A 25713-nucleotide genomic window follows, 5' to 3' on the forward strand; every position below is an offset into this window, starting at 1 on the left:
TGTTGGGTTAAACAGGTTTTTGACAAAAATAATATAGTTTGTTAAAAAAAATTGATTAATGAATAATTTAATGTATAGAAACAAAAAAAAAAAAAAAAAAAAACAAACTTTAGCAAATATCTTTGGATAATAATAGGTCGGTAAGTATAATAATTATATATTTGAATACATTAGAAAACAAAAAAGCAGAGATACACTACACGAACAAAACACAAGACCCAGCCTAAAAAAAGTCTAGCCTATTTGCAGGGAGGGCAGCCTTAGGGTTTCATCTCTAACTTAATTGCCGCCACCCTTCTTCAATTTTTTTTTCTTTTTTTCTTTTTACTATTTTCTTTCTTCTATTTTCTTTTCTACTTCCTCTGTCGCTTGAAACTCTTCCTCCTTAACTAGATCTTCTTCCGCCGCCCATCCTCCATAAGAGCTTCTGCAACCTCCACCTAGGCTTCAAAAATAACTTCCTCCATCGTCCCTCTCACCCAGCCCCGGCTTCACCCACCCATCGCACAAACAAAGGCCATATGAGCACCCATCGAACAAAAACAACCACCTATCGCACGAGCATGGACGCATAGCATCCTCACACCTTCACGGCACAAACTGCACCTTCACATGGCACAGACGCACCTTCGCACAACATCGCACTGCGCACGGCACAAATCACACCATCACACGACACAAGACCTTCACACTGCACCACTAGACTAGTGCACAACAACACATGACACCGTGCAGCACCATCCCAGTACCATCTCATGCGGATTTTCTGGTCCTTGCAGCTCAAAAGCTCAGCCCCAACACCGGCGGCACCATGCAAGGATACACAGAAAATGAAAGAGACAGATAGTGCTGAGAGAGAAAACATATCTAAAATGAAAAGAAACAGAGATCGAAATAAAGAGCTGAGACTGGGGAAACCGGAATGTGTTATGCTTTTATTAGATTTAATAAAACACAAAAGGAAAACAAAACCAAAAGAATGCAAAACGGGGAGGGGTGAAGGGTGGGAGCGTTGGCTCCTCCCCCTCAAGCTAATTTCGAAAGCGAGAAGTTGTGAGAGAGAAGTTTAGAGAAGTATATAAGTAACAGAGTTAATTGCAATATAAACTGGAAAACAAGAAAACTAACAGAAAAATAACAAAAATTATTGTAACAGTTAGATAACCACTTATTATAATAGAATATATATATATATATATATACACATACATATATACTTAGTACTTGTGGCACCCCCACACCTCTCCTAGATTAAATTCGCCATAATATATATTAAATATGAAAAATAATATTTATAATTATAGAATGGATATATCTCACATATTTTTTAAATTAAAAAAAATTAAAATCCAAGTTTTAACTCACAAATTTTATTACTATTCACAAATCATCTCAACTCATTTCATCTTTCAATCCAAACAAGACGTTAAACTTTTTCCAAGAGAGTGGCAAGAGGTCTCTAACATTTAGGGTTGTAGATGAATTAGTTTGTTTGATAGCCTACTTGGTATTGCTTGTTAAACTTGAATAGAACACAACACGTGAAAAACAAAAAAAAAAAAAAAAAAAACTCGTTCATGAAAGTAGATATCTGCTCGATTTGTAAATGACACATATCCGACAAAACTCGACTCGACTCGGCTAAGACTCGTTAAGGCCCACTCATTTATGCTCGAGTTGACTCATTAGCTCTACTCGATTAAAACTCATTCATATATTGATAAATATATACATACACCTATGTATATATACACATATATATTTATATATATTAGCTAATAATATAAGCATACCACTTTTATAACTAAATATATAATAGGTAATCTAATTACTTATGTTTATATAGTGAATATACTTCATATGTATATTTTATAATTTGTATAATGATTAGTCGATAAAATTTAATAATTTAATATACTAGTATGTGAGAACCATATATGAAATAGATGTATGCTATCATATTAAGTGTATGTATTTATAATATATGTAGGCATATAATATATTGTTATTTTGGATAAAAATCAACTAGTTAGATATTAATTATTTATAAAATTTTATAATTCAATAGAGGTTCTACTTGTTAGTTGTATAAATTCAATATTAGAGCTTTTATTTATTTAATTTATTAATTATTAAATCTTATTCAAAATAATAATAATAAACAATTCGAGCTCGGCTTGACTCGAACTCTTGTTTGTTGGACAAGACTTTAGCTTATCGAGTTGAGTTCAAATAAAGAATAATAAAAAAAAAAGCTCGAGTTCGAACTTGAACTCGAGTATTTTGAGTCAAGCCGAGCTCGGCAAGCCAAAGATCGGCTCGATTTTAGCAGTACTAACATTATTCCGTAATGATAGATGGCAACTGCTTCTTCGGTTTAGTAAAAATATTTCATTAAGGCTCTGTTTGGTTGTTAAACTTATCTGAGTTTAATTCAGTTCAATCTAATTTTAAACTAAGTCTAACATCCAAATACTTAACTCTCAAATTATTAAACTCATCTCAACTTAAAATCTTTTTATACGTGGGACCCACAATTTTTTTCAATTCAATCGTTCTTTACACGTTAGACCCATAACCGTTTTCAACTTCTCATAAATACATCTTAATATCCAAACACATTTAAATTCATTTTAGGTGGATTCACAAAACTTACTCTACCATCTCAACTCACTACTATTAGTAAAAAATTAAACTCAGTTCAACTTAACTTAACATTCAAACACAATCTAAATAGCTTTTTGAATACGAGTACTTGACTTTAAGGAGAAGACCTTGGAATTCCCAAATGAACAACAAGTGTCATGCCAATCATTTATGTCCCCGTCATTTAAGGCGTCACTAATCGCTTGCTAATTAAGTAGGAAATTATTTAGTATGAAATTCTCAAGTTTAGGAAATTGCCTTGTTTGGATCGATAAATTATCTCAATTCATCTCATCTTATTTCATTTTATTATTATAATTATCTTAAATTCTCACATAAAATATAATAAAAAATTCATATTTTTCAAATTCTAAAACAAAAATAGTATTAAAATATAATATTTTATTATACTTTTATTTCATCTCAACTCACTATCCAAATTTTACATCTTGCATAACTTATGATTATAAGTCCTAATTTTGTCCAGATTAATTCAAATTATATGGCCTACAAAAAGAAAAAGATATAAAATGAACTTCTTCTTCTTCTTCTTCCTATTTTTTGTTTTTGGGAGAAGTGCTACAACAACAAAAATATTATACAAAAAAAATAAATTCATAAATTAACGTGGTTTCTTATGATACGTTAGATCTATTTTATACTAAACATGATTTTAGAATCTAATATACCGCATTAAGTTAAGTCAGTTTATGAATTTACTTTTATATGATCTTTTTGTAGTTAAAATATTTCTCTTTCTGTCTCCCTTTTGGACAATTAGAACTTGAGTGAGGAAGACGTTTCCTTTCCATTTGACAATAACCATATAGAGAAATAATTTGTATAAGTAATAAATAGACAAGTCTCGTGCATAACTTTGTAAAAAAATAGAAAAAATATTCTTTTTTAGTGAGATTTACTTTTTTACAAAAAGTCTGCATGAGATTTATCTATTTGATACTTGTACCTAGTATTACTCAATCATATATTTATGTACTTTGAAAAAAAAAATCATGAGACCGATAGTTAATAGTATAAGTACATCTCATACACCAAGGCACACTTAGTTATCTTATAATTTTTTAATATTATTTTTATTTTGAAGTTTGAAAAAATTATTTTGTTTTTTGTGATTTGTTTTGAAATTTGTAAAAATCGTAATAATTAGATAAACAAGTTAAAAATTTAAAAATAAAAAATATTTTATATTTAAATAATTTTTTAAAAAGAAATTATAAAAAAATTTACGAAGCTTTAAGAATTTTTCATCGTATCTTATTACCCAAACATCTACTTCTATCTCTGATGGTGATTGATTTCCTTCGGATATCTCCCTTCAGATGGAGGCCCATACAAATAAGCCTTAATTTGGAGGAGGGTCGTGATTTTTAATAGTCGTGATTCTTGGAAGAGTTGGTTGGGACATAAAGCTTCTAAGAGGTAATTAAAACGGTTGAATATTTTATTGTACTCCCAACTGGTGGCCTGGGGTGGCTCTCACTTCCCACCATTCACGTCCACGATAACATTAGTGATCATTGAGGCTGCCATGCAATATGCTCTCCTCTTATTTTATTTTTCCTTCTCTAACTTTGAAACAATGATCGATTTAGCCATTAACGAAGAATATATCCCTCTTTTACTCTCCATTCAATTCTTAGAATATTGATTCCCCATTATTAAAATATCATACAATTGGGCATCGTCAAATGAAATGTTCGCTTTAAGTGGCAAATGAATGAATGGGTCTTTAAGAATTGAATAATATTAGAGAAAAGTTACTGTAACAGTATACGCTTTACATTCATTACATGATTATTTTTAATTTTCTATTTTTTTATTTTAGATTTAAAAAATATGTAATTTAGATGATATCATATCATATATATATAAAATGATTACTCTCATCAACTTCTATTTATATTTATTCTTAAAATTAGGATCAGTCATTTGCTTTCCGACCGTTCAAATTAGTCATCAGCTTATTCAACTCACTGACTTTGAACTCATTTATGACTCCTAATGGTATTAATACTACTTTTCAGACTCCCATCGTTAATATCACTTCAACGTCTCCTTCTTTTTTGCTTTGCGTTGACCATTGCTGTTCTTTTGTTTTCTTATATGCCCTTTCAATTCTTTTATTTATTTTTTATTTATCAAACCACCCATTTTCGGTTTTTCACCTCCCTCGAGTCAATCGATGATTTAGGCACCATTTGTTCGAAATGCACCTAATTATAATTTTTTTAAATTTTTATATAAAATATAATAAAAAATTTAATTTTTTTAAATTTTAAAATAATAATAATATTAAAAATAATATTCATAATATTTTATTTAACTCAATTTTAAATCCAAACAGAAGTTATGACTTGCAGGTTTTATTTGTTTAATAAAAGTGCAAAAGAATAGAGTAATTTTATCCATAAAATATATTTTATAATATATTTCATAACACATTTGAGAATGAGAGTATTTTATAAAATATTTTATTAAATTATCTTTTATTTTAAAATATAATTATATAATATATTAATGAAAAGTGATGTGTATTTATTTTTTTCTTAAGAAAAAAATAACTTAAATTAGCGTCAAAGTCAAGCTCCAACCAGAGAGAGCTGGTGGCGCTGGCTGGCTACACGGCAAACCAAATCAAACCAAGACAACCGAACACTATTTCGTCTTGGACTTGGGACCCACGCGCTATACTTCGCTTCCAAGACCTAGCCTGTGCCGCGCTCCACCTTTCGCTCTCTTTTACCCTTGACACCACACACACACACATATATATAGAGTTCTCTTACTCTCGACCCCCAAACTCAGAAGAGTCAGAACATTCACCGTCGATTCACTCTGCATAGCATATGTCTCAGGGAACTCGCGTTCCTAACTCCCTCCATTACCATCTCCCCGTTTTCAGTGAGAAGGACGCCAACTCCAACTACTCTTAGTCCAGTAACCCTTTCTCTATCTTTCTCTCTCTCTCTGTCCTTGCCAATTGGATCTCCGCTCCCCCCCGCCGCCCCGCCCAGAAAAGAGACTGCCGAAATTGTTTTCCAACCCTCGTACCATTACCGAAGAGATGGGTCTCAAGGGTTTCGTCGAAGGCGGTATTGCTTCCATTGTCGCTGGCTGTTCCACTCACCCTCTGGATCTGATCAAAGTCCGCATGCAACTACAGGGTGAGAAACTTCACGCTCCCAACCCACAGCCCGTCCAAAGTCTCCGCCCCGCATTGGCTTTCCACCACCCCTCTGCCACTGTGCCCACCACCACCCTCCATGTTCCACCACAGGTGGCGCCGCCTCTTCGCCTTGGAGGACCCATCTCCGTCGGTGTACGAATTTTCCAGACCGAAGGCGTGGCCGCCTTGTTTTCCGGGGTCTCCGCTACCGTGCTCCGCCAAACACTCTATTCCACCACCCGCATGGGCCTCTACGACGTTCTCAAACACAAGTGGACCGACCCGGACTCGGATCAATTCCCATTGCTGCGCAAAATATCAGCCGGTTTGATTGCCGGTGCTGTCGGCGCGGCCGTCGGGAACCCAGCTGACGTTGCCATGGTCCGAATGCAAGCTGACGGGCGGCTCCCGGCGGCTCAACGGCGCAACTATGCGAGCGTGGTCGATGCGATCACGCGCATGTCGAAGCAGGAAGGCGTGGCAAGCCTATGGCGCGGCTCGGCTCTTACCGTGAACCGTGCCATGATCGTGACGGCTTCGCAGCTGGCGTCGTACGACCAGTTCAAGGAGATGATCTTGGAGAAGCAAGTGATGAACGACGGGTTAGGGACCCACGTGACGGCGAGTTTCGCAGCAGGTTTTGTAGCGGCGGTGGCGTCGAACCCGGTGGACGTGATCAAAACTCGGGTAATGAATATGAAGGTGGAGCCAGGGGCGGCCCCTCCTTACAGTGGGGCCGTGGACTGTGCTATTAAGACGATAAGGGTTGAGGGCCCCATGGCTCTGTACAAGGGGTTTATACCCACTGTATGTAGGCAGGGACCCTTCACCGTGGTGTTGTTTGTGACACTCGAGCAAGTCAGGAAGATACTCAAAGAGTTCTAAGAATTGAAAGATTTGTGGACCAAAATACCGGCTTACAATTTTTTTTTCAGTCATTATTATTCTAATATTTTCGTAGTAGAGGAGTTGAGATGATCATGAAAATGAGTTTACTTTATATCCACCCAAAAATTAATCAATGCACCATGTTCTCATAAGAAAATCAGATTTTTACCTTCACGCATGTCCCAATTTGTATTTCTCCATATGAATGTTAGGTTTGACTTAACTCTCCCATGTTATTGTGAAAAACAGAAAAAGATTAAGAAAAAGAAAAGGAGAAGGAAAAGGAAAAAGAAAAAGCATCATATATTATGAGACAGCTAAAATACGCATCCAAAAAAAAAAGTAATCTTATTTGTTACTCTAATTATACATCCCGGACCCCCAAACCTCACCCAAAAAAATGAGGGCTTGAACCTAGGATTTTCTCCTTCAGGTTTAACTTAAGATCACCAAGCAACTCCAGTAAGAATGGATGTTGAATTAAAAAGAAAACACCCGGTTGCCTTTGAACAAACAAAGTTCAGGCATCATAATTACAAATGCTTCAGCTCTCATCAAGGAGATGGATGATCTGTACATCGTAAGGCTTGGGTGAAGATCAAGCTCGAGCTTGAAATTGGCACCAAACTCAAACTGGTGCCGATTCTATCCGATGAGTTTCATCATCTCTCTAAGTTATTCGAACCATATTGTCGTCGAAAAAAGGAACATCAAATGCACAAAACAATCACCGAATGGTCATACGAGACCATGCATCATCTAGATTCTAGATATTGTCATTGGGAGGGGAAAAAAATATTGGTGCTCTGAAGCCTTGACCTTTTTTTCATACTATGAGACAGTTGGCCTTCTAATTTTACCGTCCAGGCCGAGGGGATACTGACCTACTAATCTATTTGCTATCTCTGCCTTGGTTGACCGCCCTGATTTTTTTAAATCTTTCTGAATTTGCAAATGATTGGCATCAGTTCCCACCTTTGTGGGATTTCACGGGTAATGTGCAATAAGCAAATCCTTCTTCACCTACGTCTAGATCTGGGACAGATTGAACTTCAAATCCTTGACCCTTGTCCAAGTTTTGTCCAACTTGACCTGATCTGCGGCCTTTCTCCATCTTTTGGAGTTCATTTGTTACCTGGCTACGCCGTTCCTTCATGAAGTTCAGCCTACTCGTCAACTTCGACAGCGCAGAAGTTGTTGAATTTGCTTCCTGTTGTGCATACAAGTAAAAAAGCCGTTATCATCAGTTCATCGAGTCCCATCTCACTAGAGCAGAATATGAAACTGCCAAAGCAGGTTTGGCAGTTGAAGAGAATCAGCAATTACACTCATGAGTCTGAATAGAAATTTAAATTCATATTCCACATATGCCAAAGCCAAAAAAGCTAACACCATCTTGTCGTCGTCAAAACAGCAGCAGCAGACCAAAAACAACATAAATAACGATAGTCTTGTTATTACTATCATTAAGAACTAGCAGAAAAAAAATACTCATTTCCTTGGGATATCATGACTTCCAATCGTTATCAGCGGAGGAGATTTGGGATACAAGCAGTTCAGCCTTATTCAAAAATGGGGAATGCAGCATATATTTATGAAAGGAAGCATCAGAATCATGGAACAACCCAAGATGAATGATCTGTAGTGACTAACTTCTATTGACTTCGTGGCTTGTGGGAGAAATTATATCACTACCAAAACTTCAGACCGATTACGGAACAAATGCAAACTCAGAAAATGATTTAAGTTCAAGTTCAGATTCCGTGGAAAGAGCTTCTTCCTTCTTAGAGAGGTGTTTGCTTAGCTCAAAATGATGAGAAGTGTTGACTGATATTGACCCCACGAAAGTTACTTCATGATGATTGTAATAGGTTGACACATAAAAGACGTAAAATTCATGGTCATCCTACCAAAAGGTAGAATAGGTGTAGCCCAGCCCTGTGCTCACTACACTTCGACAGCAGGGATGACACTTCCCAGTTATTCTACTTCTGACATTCCGACACTCAATGAGAGAGAAGAACGCTCTGTTGACTTATTTCTCAACTGGAACCACCCACCACAGTGTCCTACTGTTTTGGGCAGGAAATTTAGCTACATATGTACCTGCCACTGATTATCTGATGATCCTGGATCCTTGATTCAAGAGCCTCTGATCACAATGCACATTCTACTCTATTTCCTTCCTATTATCTATTTTCAAACGGAAAAAGAGATTTAGAAAAGCCAATGGTTCTCTCATCCGATTAGGCAAGAGAGAATGATTGGTGGTGGTACCCTGATTCAAGAAGAATGGTTGACTCAAACGAGCTCATCAAACCACACGTCCAATGACACTATGTATTTAATATGGCATGAACACCCCCCACCGCCCTCCCAAACAAAAATAAATAAATAGAACGAGCTTGTATACACTACTTTGTTCCAGATAGTTCAGGTTCTTTCAAATATAAAACACTAGAATATTGGGTTTAAGACATTTGATTAGCAGAACAGCAACTAGACCTGACCTTACAAAGGAAGGATTAAGGTTTTCCAAAATAGACTATCCTCTGGCATATCAAAGACTCCTTTTATTTTTTCTCTAGTATTCTTCTCTCTAATGAGTAATGAGGGCATCTGAAATCTCAAGATTCAAAGAATCAAACCAGACAGTTATTAGATTTTCTCGTGTGATACAGAATACAGTAATTTTTTTTGCCATTCTTTTTTATTTTTTCCTTTTGTATACGACCCATGACATGGACTATGCCTTGCCTTATTAATTAAGTTGTTGATTACTTGTAGAAAGAAGCATTTGGGAAAAACAATTACATAAAGCCGGAGTTGATAAATGATCTGATGAGGGCATCTGAAATCTCAAGATTCAAAGAATCAAACCAGACAGTTATTAGATTTTCTCGTGTGATACAGAATACAGTAATTTTTTTTTGCCATTCTTTTTTATTTTTTTCTTTTGTATACGACCCATGACATGGACTGTGCCTTGCCTTATTAATTAAGTTGTTGATTACTTGTAGAAAGAAGTATTTGGGAAAAACAATTACATAAAGCCGGAGTTGATAAATGATCTGAATCCCATGAAGAACAAATGGGTAAGCTCTAATTAGGTATTTCTTACAAAGGTATCTCAAATGCTAAATCAATTTACCTTACTTCTTGACCTTTCAACAAGTGAAGCGGCCATGGCTTCGGTATCCTTCTGTTTATCTTTCCTGTACCCAAATTTCAGACGAATGAAAACAAAGAGGATCAAACTAATGCAAACATATTACCAAAAGCTGAGTACAAAGAACCCGCCTTGTGAGTAAGCAATAAAAGGGCCATGTTAAGTTCAGACCCCCCCGAGTATCCTGAAAATTTCTTATACCTATTGGTAATTTAAGGAAAGAAAACTAATTATTGCACGTTCAGACTCTTTTAACTCCTTGTTATGCCCTTTCTAATTCATGGACAACAACCAAGAATAACCTCGAATTCTTTGCAGTCCTAGGGTGTGCAAGCACCGCTCACTCCCTTTGAAAAAAGTGGCTAAATCTGAGATTTACATGAAAAAATAATTTTTTTAATGGTGGTCCCCATTTTTTTTCAAAGAGAGTGCGCGGGTTTTGCACACTCTAGTACTATATCTAGCATTACTCAATGGCATATACCCTTCACATGAGAGAAATAATTCCACAGATTACAAATAAAGCAAAAGTGAATTTTCCAGATTAAAATCAAATAAATGCTACAAGAACAAAAGGAAATAACATTTCATAATGAGTCAGCATATACATTCTAATTTGTTTCAGCACAGAAATACATCATAATGTTCCATATGGTTGTGTTGCAGGCTGGTCATGTTGTTCCTCTTTTTGAATTTAGAGTTCGGGGATCTAATCCACAATGGGTATGCATCTATGGGACTAAGATTGACCACGAACCTCAACCAACCCAAACAAATGTTTCTGGCTCCACCACGTGGGTGGGTAAACTTATTTAAATATAAGTGTAGTATGTATGTTATACCATAAGATTTGCATTGTTTAAATGTAACACCAAAACTTTAGAAACATTCTTTAACAATTATCAGACAGAAAGCAATGCAACTAGATATTCAACCACCACGGAAAAGAAAATCTTACATTTTTTCTTGATGATTAGGAGTTTGTTGGGGTTGATTGTACGAAGCATGCATAGAACAATAGTTCTGTTTGCATTCATGATTAAGCTGTGATTCTAGCTTATCAACATGCTGCTTCAAATTGATGACATCAGCCTCCACCCTAGCTATTTCCTCAAGCTCTGCCTTAGTCTTTGGCACAGTTGCAAGTTAAAATTTGATATTAAATAATTATGGCATACCACTAGTTAAATGTAAGGTAGACTAACCTTTTCATCAGTAGTGGCTAAAACAGGTAAATGCACACTTCCTGCTTCAAGAGTTGTCCGCAAGTCTCTTTCCTTTCGCAACTGCTCCTGTAGTCTTGCGATCTAAAGGTACAATAACATTGTCACAATAAGGCCTTCTGGGCCAAGCTTGGTATCTACCAAAGACATCACTGACTGCAACTAGTTTGTTAATGATATTCAATTAAAAGCAACGCATTGGAGGGGGCAAAAGAAAAGCATTCAGAACGCTTAGATTGAGTGCAATGCAGTACATATGTTCTTTTAGGAAAAAATAACATAAAAGGAAAAGAAAAGAAACTAGAGTATTGGAAACTACATCTTGCTCAAGAGCTAGGCGACGCTCATGCAAAGCCTTCTTTCGCCTTTCCAGACTGGCTTGCAGAACTGCATTTCCTTTAGTCTGCATAGCAAAAAAATAATTCACGTAAAAATTCCCCAAGCAATTTCATACAAGGGATACCTTAGAAGAAAAATATTTTGAGTCTCTACCTCTTCTGCAATTCTGTTTAGCAATTCTATTTTAGTGGCTTCAAGTCTCTGGATTTCAACTCTACATATGCAACAAATGAAAAGAAAATTAGATGCATCGAACAATTGGAGCCAATTAAAAGCCATTATCACTAAAGAGGTGTCATTGGAAGCAGGAAAATACAGATTTTTCTTTTCCAAATAATACCTACACAACGGAACTGAAAAAGGAATATCACAATTAATAGAACAAGAGAAGATGAACACAAAACTGGGAAGTGCTAGGACCTAATTTCCAACACTCTAACAACCACTATTCACTTCACAGTAGGGGTAATACATTGAAAGCCAAAAGCATTCATTTAGGACTAAAACCCTTTATTTCTATCTAATTCCTGAAAAATAAAGGGGACTATCAAGGTCTGGAATATTTTTTGTTTCCTTTCTTTCAATGTATATTTAAATTAGATCTACAACATTCCAACCATGAATAACTTATGGCTTTCCTCTACCTACTTAATAAAAGAAAGAAAGAAAAGAAAGAAAAAAGTGAACTTTTCCAACCAAAACATCGCCTCTTGAACTAGATATCTATTAATAAGTCATTTATAGGCAATTCAATCTATCGCTTTGTTGTAAAAAACAAAATTGACCTGTTTTGGCTTGGCTTAAGTACTTGCATATTTGGTAGAGTGGGATTTGACTAGAACCCTACTAATAAATCGTTCATAGGTAACCCATCATCACTTTTTTGTGAAAGACTAAATTTACCTATTTTGGCTTGGCCAAGTACCTACATACAGAGTGGAATTTGACAATGGGATTGACCCGGGGATTAGAAAAGTTCATTTTAGAAATTCATTAACTATGGTCCTACTTGAACTAGAGAGACCTAAATTCACTTTGGTCTCATAAAATATTTCAGTTTTGTTTAAGGGTAGTTAAGAACAGAAAAGAAAAGTATTGACCTAAGATCAGTGACCTGATAGCATGTTTATCCTGAGGTTAAGAGAGGTCTTCTCTCCTCTAATTATAAGGCACTTCAAGAACACACTTTTTGTCCTTTCCCCTCACATCAAGGTGGGTCTAACAAGTGGGGTTAACCATTCATATGAGACGTGGGAGCACTACTTCAAGGATAACTAGTAATTGCCTCTCTCTCTCTCTCTCTCTCTCTCATACACACGCATATTGACCTAGGATCAGTGATCTGATGCAATGTTAATCCTGAGGTTAAGAGAGGTCCTCTCTCCCCTTCAACCGTATCATTAAGAAGCTCGAATATCAAAACTATTATCTCTTCTCTCCAGTAACCATTAGGCACTCCAAGAACACATCTTGCCCCTCACGTCGAAGTGGGTCAAACAAGAGGAGTTGAGCACTCATATGAGACATGGGAGCACTACTTCAAGGATAACTAGTAATTCTCTCTCTCTCTCTCTCTCTCTCTCTCTCTCTCTCTCTCTCACACACACACACACACACTTGCCAAAGACTGTATTTAGCCTGTCTATAATGGTGTCTCAAACACACAACACATTAATCTCTTGTACTAAAAACGATTGAACTTCACCTGCAATAGAAGTATCAAGCAAATGGTATAAGGCATCAATGACACTACAAACGATAAAAGAACAATTATAGAAATATATGTTTACATAAATATGTTAGAAAAAATTGCTTCATCACTTACTCATCTTCTACAGTATAATCAATGGATTCCATGGAAAGGTTCTTCCTTGCCTGCATGCAAGTAAAAGATAAATCAAAACACTTTTGTTACAAAAACTGCCACAGGTTTGAAACATAGAATGATGAGCAACTAAAAATTAATGAATGTCTAGATTTGAAGCCTCTCTTGGTAAAGCCGGACTACATATTATTTTAAGAAATAAAGCTGTAGAAATATGACTAAGAAAATAATGCTAAAAGCTAAAAGGCACATCATAAATTCAGAAAAAAAAAATCTACTCACAGCATTACATCCCCACAAGGTACGACTCCTACGACAATGTGCAGATCCATTGGATATGGTTGTAGATGTTATAATGCAAGAGGTTGGAGTAGGACGAGCACACGTGGGATTCAAAAATGTTTCTTTAGAAACATCTCGTAGTGTTTCAGCAGACTCAGTAGCCTGCTTTGCTGAACTACTATTGCTTTGATTGGGATGATTCCCACTAATTTGGAGAACAGCATGTTGATGCAGTGAAGCTTCAAATAAATTTGATGACAACTTCTGACTGGTTCCAGAAGCATCACCTAATCCTGGGGACTTAGAACCCAAATCTGAATCAGAATCCTGCACCTTTCAACTAGTTAGTATAAGTTTAAACCATCAGAATCCAGCATTTTTCAAGTCATTTAAGTAACTACGGATAGCCTCTCTCTATAGAAAACAAAAACATCAATCAAAATAAAGTTTAGGCCAGAACAGAACCAGATGAACCATATAACGTGACAGCAATAGATACATAATAGAGATTGGTAACTGGTAAGCAACAAATTTATGCAAGGAGAAGAAACAGCAACCAGCATCACACTTAATAGGTGGTCTTGCAATGTAAGCATCAGACTTGCATGAGTAAGCAAGACGTGTGAGTTTGGGTGGTTTATGCACTTTTACTACCCTTGAAAAAAGAGGGAAAGAAAAAAGTAGAAGAAGATGACAATAAGTTCCTCAAAAGCTCATAACTTTGTACTGAGGGCAAACAGAATCCTTAATGCAAACAGGTGTCTAAAAGAAAAGTCAAAAAAAAGTGCTTAGTAAGAGAGTTCTGTATGGGGGGGGGGGGGGTTTATAAATTTTACTTAATCCGGTGGCTACCAGCTTCAAACCCTCCAGGTTCTAGTCCAAAAGAATAGAGAGAAATAAAAAGGGGGCGCAGGGGCTACTTGAGTCAAAAAATAAGTAATGAAAAATATATCTGAAATAAGTTGAACCTATAGAACAATGTTGACAATATTAGAAAGACTAAAAAGAATATGCATCAATTAATGAACAAAAGAAGTAGATAGGTCACGTGCAGCAAATAGCAATGAAAACCACACATTTGAGTAGTGAACAATGGCCATAATGAGATTCAGTGAAACCAACTTCCTGTAAGCATATTTATTTTGTGCAATATTTCCCACATACACAGCCACACCAATAATTCTCAATATTAGAACATAATTGATCTGAATAATAGCAGAAATTATGTTTAAGAAACTAGGGTGAAAGAATCTAGCCTCTAGAAAATGACACACAATTGTCTTAATTTGGAATCCAATCCAAAGGTCTGGATATAATTTCAGGGGAGAACATAAATACATAAAAACTAATACTAGGCTCTAAATCATATTCCAAAGGAACCATAAATAGGAGACATCTAATGAAATTTGTAGCAGAAGACACAAGCTCCAAGGTGGCTTAAATGCACGAACACAGAGCATCATTCTTTATTCCAACATAGAAATCCAGATCATCAGATATTCATTCTCAGTTCCAGGCACTAAGAACACAGGAATAAATTATAGCTTTAATACCATCACAGCATATAAATAAAAGTAGATGCTACTGTAAGATAGTATAGAGACGAACCTTAGCATCACAAAAATCCTTGTTTTTAGAGTTACCACTCTCGCCACATGATTCACTTGAGGCATTTTCAAGATCATCATCTGCATCAGACTCCTGTGTTGCATCACCTTCATAAGACTCATCAGCATCAGTTGCCTCCTCACTCTCACTTCCACTCTCTTCTGAGTCACTGTACATTTCAGGGGACATGGAACCTTCCTGCAAAGACACTACTAACGTGGGGCTCAAGAGAACAAAGAAAAAATCAAAATGAATTTACAATGAAATTGCTATATAATTTGAGACAGCTAATATGGCCTTCCACTACCCATTCTATAGCACAAAAACCCCCCGTTGATGTGTCATATTTTAAGTAACTTTTCATTGAAGTGGTTAACAATTGTAAGATGAAAAATCTTATTACTCTTATGCAAACAGGTAGTTCATAAATTGCTACATGATTTAAGACAGCCAATATGGCTTTCCACTACCATTCTATAGCATTGCAAATAGTTAATGTGTCATATTTTAAGTAACTTTTCTGATTGACTAGAAACAACAAAATACAAGATGAAAAATAGTATTACTCTTTTGCAAACAGATAGTTGAGATCTCTTACACTCGTACTCAATTACTACTTACAGACATATATTGAAATAAAAAAAAAAAAAGTGCTTTCAAACTGGCACCATTGGCCCTGCCCCAAACCAGCTGGGTTGGGACTCTCACAGTGACAAACAGACAGCATGTCTAAGAACAAATTAGAAATTCCGACTAAAAAATAAGCCATGGGCAGTGAGATTTTTTATCCTTCTGATGTAACAACAGGGGAGGAGATAGGGAGACTAGGTAGGCCATAGACCGCAAACTGAAAAAAGAACATACATTTTTTGTCACTACAGTGTCAAATCCCTCCCACGTACCAAAAGAATCCCAGCTCTTTTCTGAGAAATAAAAAAAATAAAATTGTGCAACCCACCAATTTATTTTGTTTATTTTTATTTTATGACAGATTAAAAATAAAGAAGAAATAAATCATTGATAATTAGTTCTTAGGTCAAACAAATAGCTATCCTTTTTAGTTTCAGGTAAGATTTTTTTTTTGCCGGGGGGGGAACCACTCCTTTCTTTTCGAGAGTAATTTTCCCAAAAATAAAAAATAAGAAATAAAGAAATGAGCAAGAGAGGAAACCTAAAAGGAAGAATTAAGCTAAATGAACCTTTAAACAAAACTTTGAGCTTACTTGTTTTATTTTGACAATAAATAATTTTATTAATGAGCAAAAGGCACTACCCAAGGGACTGATCTCCTCTCTCAAACGCTCTCGTTGATGGCCAGATTGCTGTTCAAGTTCTCAAATTGTTTCTTTGGCAGTCCCTTGGTAAATATATCAGCTACTTGTTCAGTAGTCGGAATATAAGCCAAACAGATCAGTCCACTATCTATCTTCTCCTTTATGAAATGTTTGTCAAGTTCAACATGTTTTGTTCTATTATGAAGTACCGGATTGTGAGCAATGGCAGCTTTATTATCACAATATAATCTCATAGGTAGTGAATTTTCAACCCTCAATTCTTCAAGTAATCTTTTAATCCATAACACTTCACAGATCCCATGGGCAACAACCCTAAATTCAGCTTCTACACTACTCCTAGCCACCACATTCTGATTATTATCACAATATAATCTCATAACTGTTGATAATGCAAGCTCAAATAATACTACAATTTCATATTTGAGACAGTTTTTAATAGGGAATGTGTTGGGGGAAGTATATGAACATGAGATATTGTGGCTATATTTTGAACCTTATTGTGAATGAAGGTTTGAAGGAGTGTAATGACAACATCACAATGGTTAGGAACGCGGTTAGATACGTGCGCTCCTTCCCTGCAAACTAGACAAGTTTAAGAGATGTGCAGAGAAATGAAAAATTGATTGTAAGAAAATGTTGTCTCTTGATGTACAAACTCGACGAAACTCAACTTACATGATGGAGGCGGCTAAGAAGTTTGAGAAGGCTTTCAGGCAGATGGAGAGTGAGGATTACAATTTTCTCTCTTACTTTAGTGATGGACACATGAGGCCTCCTAAAGCTGAGAAGTGGGAGACAGTGCAGGTGTTTATAAAGTTTTATAAAATGTTTATGATGCGACTACGAGATTTTTTGAGTCTTTATATGTCAAGGCCAATACCAGTTTTCTAGAGATTTGTGAACTCCAAAAAGAGCTAATTAGGCTGAGTAAGTGATAATAGTTGCTTAATGAGCATGACCATAAGCATGAGAATAAAATATGATAAGTATTGAGGGTCCATAGATAGGACGAACTTGTTAATGTTGATTGCAGTTTTGCTTGATCCACGTAGTAAGTTAGGGCTTCTTACTTTCCACCTGAAGAAAATTCATGATTGGACTCATGTTGAAGAGTTGGTGTCGAGTGTGAGACAGTTATAAGCAGACTTTTATGTGGAGTATAATGCTATGTTCGGTGAAGAACATGAGTCATCTTCGACATCTACAATCACAAATGATGGTGAAGACAATCATGAGACAAGATGGTTCTATGAGTGGTAAAAAGCATATTCTCCCATTGGATCTACAGTTTCCAAAACAGAGGTGGATCGGTATTTATCCTTGTGAGGCACTCAACCCAGCTTTTGACTTGTTGATCTACAGTTTCCGAGTCAGCGTTTAGTACGAAAGGTCGTGTACTTGATCCTTTTCGGAGTTCGTTGGCTTTGAAAACTGTTGAGGCACTTATTTGTGCTCAAAATTGGTTGAGACATTCGTCAACACCAATTGATATCCAAGAGGCCATGGATAATGTGAAGAGCTTGGTGGTAGATCTGGTAATGTTTTGATCATTCAATATTCATTTGTTTTTATAAATTAATTTTAGAATTTTTTCATCATCCAAATTCACTAATATTTAATATTTTAATCTTATTAATTTTTTTATAAAGAGTTGGGAGCACAATCAAGCGTCACAATTCAAGATCAAGATTGTTGCAATTTATTTATCTTATGTTTTTTAGTTGCATTGTTGTCTAGGACAATTTTTTTTTTTATTATTTGTAATGTGTATTAAACATCTAGTGGAGTTGTTTTTATTTTTTTTTTTAAGTTATCTAGTAATTAATATAGTAGTATTACTATATACTTAGTTCTTACACCATCACAACATTACTATTTTACTATTGCTAATTAATTTTTTTTAACCTAACATTACAAATGACATTAAAATTAAAATGAAACTTGAATATTAAAAATGTGTTTTAAAACCTTAGCAAATTAGGATTTGAAATCAACCCCAAAAAGGCCCAAAAAGATTTGAATTGAGCAAAAAAATGGCCCAAAAGAGGGAGCCCAAACCGACCAAAACCATTGGAATGGCTGGAAGCGGTCCAGCCGGTTTTCCTCTTCTCCATCAGTCGGTTTTGGCTCTGCAAAACCACCAGTCAGTCGGTTGGTTTCGATTTTGGGCCAAAACCGAACCAACCGGCTCGGTTTTCACCCCTACTTTTCGCTCCAAACCTCCTTAGGTAATCTGCACTCTAAAGAAACTGATAACTCAATTAATCAAATAAACTACAGTGTTAACTACATCTGCCTAGAATGTCAATGGTAACCCAACATGCAACCTCATGCTTCTAGCTCGAGATTGATGGTCATGTTCATACGCTCAGCGATACCATTCTATTGTGGGGTCTCGGGAATAGTCTTCTCCACTCTGATACCATAAACTGCACAGTACTCATTGAACCCTCCATCAATGTACTCTCTCCACCATTATCAAACCTTAAGCATTTCAGTTTCAAATCCATTTGTCTCAACCATGGTTTTGCATTTCTTGAATGTTTCAAATACATCATATTTATTTTTCAGGAAATAGACCCATACCTTTATACTATAGTCATTGATAAAAGGTAAGGCCTTTCTACTATAGTCATTGATAAAAGGTAAGGTGGTACCAAGAACCTCCAAGAGATGAAATTGGGGAAGGTCCCCACAATTCCATGTACAAATTCTAGCTTTCTTGACCTCAATGCTCCGCCCCCTTCAAGAAACTGACTTTTTTTCTGCTTACCCAAAATGCAACTCTCACACGTATCCAAATCAACTAACTTCAGTTCTGATATCTTTCCCTTTGACAGAAGTACCTCCATCCCTTTCAGACTCACATGACCAAGCTTGTGGTGCCATAACTCTACATTATTCTCAAATTCAATAATAGCAATCATATTGCTTGATCCCGATGTTATATACAGAGTACTAGTTTTCTAACCACGAGCCAAGACCATTGCTCCTTTTGTAACCTTCCATATATTACATGAAAAAACTATCGAATGACCGTCATCATCAAGTTGTCCCACAGAGATCATGTTTTTCCTCAGTTCGGGAAAACACCTAACTTTTTGCATAGTTCACACATTCCTGTTTGGGTGTATGATGCACACATCTCACTCCCACGACATCCAATGCTTCTCCATCAGTCAAATACAGCTTACCAAAGTCACCAACAACGTGAAGTGGTGTGAAATGAAGCTCTGGAATCCAACACCCAATCATCAACTAGAATGTGAACTACAAGAAGCAGAGCATCTTGTATTTCCTCAATCACTACGTTTTCAACGTCATTCTCACTCTTCTTCGAATTTTGCAATTTCTTTTGAAGTGATCCATCTTGCCACAATTCCAACAGGTACGTTGTTGCCCAAACCTTGACTTGCTCCTGTCCCTATTTCTCAATTTTGACCTACCCTTATTTGAATTCCTATCATGTCCTCTGCCCGAGAATAGATATTAAGGAAAGAAGCTGAACCCGAAGTCTCATCAGAATCCGCAAGAATCAAATATCGGTTATCATCATATTTCAGTTTTGTTTTTCCAACAGAATTACTCGCAATCATTCTCATGGTCTCCCAACTATTCAGCAATAAGGCCAACATAATCAATGCCCGAATCTCATCATCGAACTCAACCTCAATAGATGACAAGTATTTGTGTTTGTGTTAAACTTGTTCAAGTGCTGAGCAACAGACATACCTTCTGCCATTTTTAGATTGAACAACTTCTTCAATAGATGCACCTTATTATTAGCCGACAGCTTCTCATACATATCAGAAAAGGCCACCATAAGATCTACAATAGTATTTTCCTTAATAACATTGTGTGCAACTGACCTTGATAAAGTCAACCGAATGACCTCCAGAACCTATCGATCTTAAATATTTTAATCCTGCTTTTTCCCTAACAGAGGAAGATGAAGTCCCTTCCCATAGAAATAATCTTCAATCTGCATCCTCTATTATCCGAAATCTGTACCGTCAAACTTCTCAATTCCAAATACCTTCACTTCTTTTCCAGCCATCGTTCTTATTCAAACTTGAACCTAACTCTTGATACCAGTTGTTGGGAACAATAAGAGAAAAGTAAAGAAAAATGAGATCAATCACACACGAATACAAGATTTATGTGGTTTGGCAATGTGTCTACGTTCATGGAGTTGTAGAGGATTTTATTCTCTTGAAAGTCGAATATGTAGTGTGACAGTACAAGAAGTGGTCGTACAAAAAGTATAATATATATGTGGCGAAACCCTAGTTAGGGTTATTAGCAAGTAAAATCAAATAAGGGTCGGGTCATACCGGTTCAAGAGCTAAAACCAAGCCAAGCCGAAGCGAACATGGACAAGCCTCATTGAAAATCCACCAAAAAAAGGCAACGAATTCTTGTCGGATTGGGTCGGGTCATCAAATCGGGCTGCCACAAAACAGAACTAGGCTCCACACAAAAAGCCCAACATATTGTGTGTGTGTGTGTATTTAATGATCATTTTCATGAACTTCCTTTTATTGTTCATTTTCGTTTGTTTTGACGTTTTCATTGATAGCAAATGGTAATCTACTGTACTTCTACTTCATATGACAACTTTCTTATTCATGAATTTGTATGGGTTGGGAACAAATTATAATGTATCATAGGAGTGTATTGTTCTGCCAGTCTGGCTCAACCCAAGAAAAATCATGGCTCCGCCCCTATATTTGTGGGGTTAAGAGTAAGGAGAAGAAAATAAAAGAAAAGGGAAAAAGGAAAAGAGAATAAAAAATGCATCGTCATGGGTGGAATACCCGAACTAGTATGAAAGAGAATAAAAGATCAAAACAAAAGAAGAAAAATAAAAGATTTCTATGGAAGTTGTGTTTGGTAATTATTCTAAAATTATCCCTTGGCTCTGATCTATTTTGAAGAGTTCATATGAAGTTTATTAGTCTCAAATAATATTTGAATGACTATAAACAAGAAAAAGAACATCATAGGAATTCATAGATCATTAGGACAATTCATAGGTAAAAAACCTGATTATGGATAAAAAACCATATATCATATATTAGCACACATTCATGTGTGGGTGCATGAAGCGAGTGAGAACATTAGTATAGGAAACCATGTCTAAAGCAACTGTGAGTGAAGAAGATATTAGAACTTACCCTGAATATGTTATAATACTCCTCTAATAATGTAATAACTATCGCTTGAGCATGGTTAGCTGCAGCAGCTGCTTGCAGAAGTTGGGCAGAACCATCACCACCAACATTAAAATCATGTTCTATTTCGCAGTCACCAGCTAATAGTGGACGCAGAAGCAAGGGTGCCATGCAAGCAGCGACGGCTGAGGAGCTCATTCGATTCTCAGCTTTGTGAGAAGCTACAGTTTGCATCATCACAAGTACTCTGAATGGGGGCAAAATAAACAAACTAAAATATAGAGAAATGCAACTAAATGCCAAAATATTGCATGGTAAAACTAGTGAGAGCATAGTTGTCAGATGGGGAAAAGAGGGGGAAAAAACAAAACAAAAAAGGAAAATATAGTTATATTGATATATATTACTGTCAGCGCACGTGTCTGCATAGTTGTGCATGTGTGTGTGTATTAATTTCCAAAAGCACAATGAACATTGATAGTGAAAATAAATCATTAAAGTAAAGAAGAAAACAAGCATTTCAATTTTGAAACAAGAAATAAATATAATGACAATTATATTCTGAATATGAAAAATGAGATCTAAATAATCAAACATAAACAGATATACATTAAAAAATTAGGAAAAATATAGAAATAACAGTAAAAGTAATGTATCAACTACCTCTGCAATAAATGACGATTAGGCTCCGGGAATGTCTCAAATATTGCAGCACGTATAGCATTGACTCTAACACCACGATCAGTTCCTATTCATAATAAAGTAGTCCAATGATGAAATATATAAAAAATGAAGCTTAGAAAGATCACCAGATGTATCATACAACACCTAAACGTGGTGTAACAAAAAAATGGCATATAAATTTTTTCCTTGGTAATATATCTAATGAAGCTGAAACTCAACTATGGTGAGAAATTCATGTGTCGGATTTCTAGGAGATAAATTAGGAAGTTCTATTTTAGATATTTCAGTTTTTCAGTTTTCTAGCCTAGAAATTTGCTGATTTGATTTGCTGATTTGGTGGCCTTCCTCTTCTATTTATATTGTAATCGTTTCTCTTGGAAATTAATAAGAATGATTATTCTTCTTCTCAAAAACTACATGGTATCAGAACTTCGTGCTCTTCTTCTATTTCCTTCTTTCTTCTTATGATGTCGTATAAGCCGGCGATGACCCGCGCCCAAAGAACTTCCACCGTCTCTTCAGACTCTTCTGGTACTTCTGAAACCATTCCACCTAATCCCACTATTCCTCCCACGTCTGTATCTGCTGATTCCTATTCCCAGAATTCAGCCCTTTATCTCACGGCTACTAAACTCAATGGGCACAACTATCTCGAGTGGGCTCAGTCCATAAAATTGGCAATCGATGGCAAAGGCAAATTTGGGCACTTAATTGGCGAAATATCAAAACCTGCTGCTGGTGTTCCTAATCTGAAAAAATGGTAGTCAGAAAATTCTGTTGTTATTGCTTGGCTCATCAATTCCATGGAACCTGCCATTGGAAAACCTCACCTATTTCTTCCCATTGCTCAAGATGTTTGGGAGGCAGTTCGAGATCATTATTCGGAACTGGAGAATTCTTCTCAAATTTTTGAGTTGAAAACTCGACTCTGGAAATCCAAACAAAATGATCGCGATGTTACTACTTATTATAACGAATTGGTAACGTTATGGCAGGAACTTGATCAGTGTTATGAGGATATTTGGGAAAATTTGAATGACTATGCTCATCACAAAAAGAGAGAGGAAAACGACAGGGTTGACATGTTTTTAGCCGGCCTTAATCGAAGTTTGGACGAGGTCCGAGGCCGCATTCTTGGCAAGCAACCATTGCCCTCTCTTCAGGAAGTTTTTTCTGAAGTTAGGCGTGAGGAGTCCAGGAGAAAGATCATGCTGCGCAATACCGAAACTAGGTTAAACCTAGAACCTGAAAATTCTGCTCTAGTGTCAAGAAGTGTTGATTCTGACAATGACGGGCGTAACAAACTATGGTGCGGGGATTGCAAAAAACCGTGGCATAGGAAGGAGATGTGTTGGAAGCTTCATGATAAACCTGCAAATTGGAAGCCAAAATCCAAACGTGATGGTCGTGCCTACCAAGCCACTGCTGGAGAGACTCAGAAGCCTTCTACCAACTTGGATGCAGTCCCTTTTACCATGTAGCAATTAGAGCACCTGTACAAATTATTTCAATCCCTAAAATTGTCCTAACTCCGTCTTGTTCTTTGGTACAGAAGGATAACCCTCTTGCTCATGCGTTCTTAGGTGTTATTCCTAACTCCGTTCATTCTTGGATAATTGATTCCGGTTGAACTGATCATATGACTAGTTGCTCCAATTTGTTCTCATCCTATAGTCCGTGTGCAGGCAATAAAAGGGTCAAAATTGCAGATGGTTCACTCTCAGTAATTGCCAGGATAGGAACTATCAAACTCACTTCGTTGTTAACACTCCATGATGTGCTCCACGTTCCCAATTTGTCTTGCAATTTGTTCTCCATCAGTAAACTTACCTCTGATCATTAGTGTCAAGCTAATTTCTATTCTTCTTATTGTGAATTTCAGGACTTGACCACGGGGACGATGATTGGTAGTGCTAAGGAAAAAGATGGACTCTATTATTTTGAAGATGGACCTAACTCGAGTAGACAATGACAAAGTACTTGCTTAAATTCTGTTTCTGTTTCCAAGGATAATGATATTCTGTTATGACATTATAGGTTAGGCCATCCTAGTTTTCAGTATTTAAAGTACTTGTTTCCCAATTTATTTCGGAACAAAAGTCCAACTTCTTTTCAATATGAAGTTTGTCAGTTTGCTAAACATCATCGTGCATCTTTTTCCACCCAACCCTACAAACCAACTACTCCATTTACTGTGATTCATAGTGACATCCGGGGCCCATGTAGAACATCTACGCATTCTGGAAAAAAATGGTTTGTGACCTTTATTGATGATCACACGAGATTAAGTTGGGTTTATTTGATGATGGAAAAATCTGAAGTGGAAACAATTTTCAAAAAATTTTACACCATGATACAAACACAATTTCAAAAAAATATTCAAATATTGCGGAGTGATAATGGTTGAGAATATTTCAAAAACATTTTGGGCCAATTTTTCTTGAAAAAGGAATTGTTCATCAAAGCTCTTGTGTCAACACTCTGCAACAAAATGGTTTGGTTGAAAGAAAAAACAAACATTGGAAGTAGCTCGAGCATTGCTTTTTACCAATCTGGTACCTAAATATCTTTGGGGTGAAGCCGTTCTTACTGCTACATGTCTCATAAATAGAACGCCTAATAAGGTTTTAAGCTTTGCAACACCTTTTGATATTTTTCACAAGTGTTATCTAACAAATCAACTTTCTTCCTCTTTACCACTAAAGATATTTGGTTGTACCACTTTTGTTCATATTCATAGTCATAATCGAGGAAAACTCGAACCCGGGGCCACAAATGTGTGTTTGTTGGTTATGCTCCCACTCAAAAGGGGTATAAATGTTTGAACCTATTTCAAAAAAAATGTTCGTTACCATGGATGCTACATTTTTGAATTACATCCATATTTTACGCCACATTCTTCCGCGGGGGGGGGGGGGGGGGGGGGGGGGGGGGGGGGGGGGGGGGGGGGGGGGGGGGAACCAAAACAAAGATTCAGCTAGTTTCATGATTTTTTCCAACCAAGCTTTATTATACCAGGGGAAAGTGAGCCGAGTTGTTTAGATACTGAAAAGGTAGGTCCCTACAGTGCCATGTCATGATGTTCACAAAGGAGAAAAAGAAAGGAAAACACAACGTTGGTACCATTTGATTTGTCTACTCGCGACAAAAGACAATACAAAAGAAAGGGTCTTCAATCCTTTGCACTGCCCGAATCCGTAAACCCTCTAGGTAATGTCCTCACCGAGCCCTTACTCATGTTCAGCCTATTTCATCTAGTTCCGAACCCGAGTCTGGTCTAATTCTGTGTTCAATGATTCTGAACTTCCCATTGCTGTTCGGAAGGGTGTGAGATCTTGCACCCAACATCCATTATCCAATTATGTGTCATATGAAAATCTCTCACCTGTTTTC

The 25713-nt window shown here is 36.4% G+C and overlaps 2 protein-coding genes across 5 annotated transcripts in view; one reads left to right on the top strand and one right to left on the bottom strand.

Annotated features, from left to right (window-relative positions):
* Positions 1-5439: 5439 nt before the first annotated feature.
* LOC121259635 (mitochondrial uncoupling protein 4-like) lies at positions 5440-6743 on the top strand. Its single transcript, XM_041161277.1, has 2 exons — positions 5440-5613; positions 5665-6743. Exon 2 carries the CDS (start codon positions 5732-5734, stop codon positions 6716-6718), a length of 987 nt encoding a protein of 328 aa, XP_041017211.1. The 5' UTR covers positions 5440-5613; positions 5665-5731; the 3' UTR covers positions 6719-6743.
* A 262-nt stretch (positions 6744-7005) lies between these two features.
* LOC121259634 (rho GTPase-activating protein REN1-like) overlaps positions 7006-25713 on the bottom strand; it is a 32292-nt gene continuing 13584 nt past the window's right edge. For all 4 annotated transcript variants that reach the window (XM_041161273.1, XM_041161276.1, XM_041161272.1 and 1 more), the window contains 11 exons: positions 22300-22384; positions 21640-21883; positions 15168-15365; positions 13560-13886; positions 13278-13327; positions 11606-11666; positions 11433-11516; positions 11096-11197; positions 10849-11018; positions 9873-9936; positions 7006-7931 (listed from right to left, as the gene is read on the bottom strand). In XM_041161273.1, coding sequence (XP_041017207.1) covers positions 7686-7931; positions 9873-9936; positions 10849-11018; positions 11096-11197; positions 11433-11516; positions 11606-11666; positions 13278-13327; positions 13560-13886; positions 15168-15365; positions 21640-21883; positions 22300-22384 — 1631 coding nt within the window. In that variant the 3' untranslated portion in view covers positions 7006-7685. The remainder of the gene's footprint in view (positions 7932-9872; positions 9937-10848; positions 11019-11095; positions 11198-11432; positions 11517-11605; positions 11667-13277; positions 13328-13559; positions 13887-15167; positions 15366-21639; positions 21884-22299; positions 22385-25713) is intronic.

The sequence above is a fragment of the Juglans microcarpa x Juglans regia genome, chromosome 4D, assembly GCF_004785595.1.
Source record: "Juglans microcarpa x Juglans regia isolate MS1-56 chromosome 4D, Jm3101_v1.0, whole genome shotgun sequence".
NCBI lineage: Eukaryota > Viridiplantae > Streptophyta > Magnoliopsida > Fagales > Juglandaceae > Juglans > Juglans microcarpa x Juglans regia.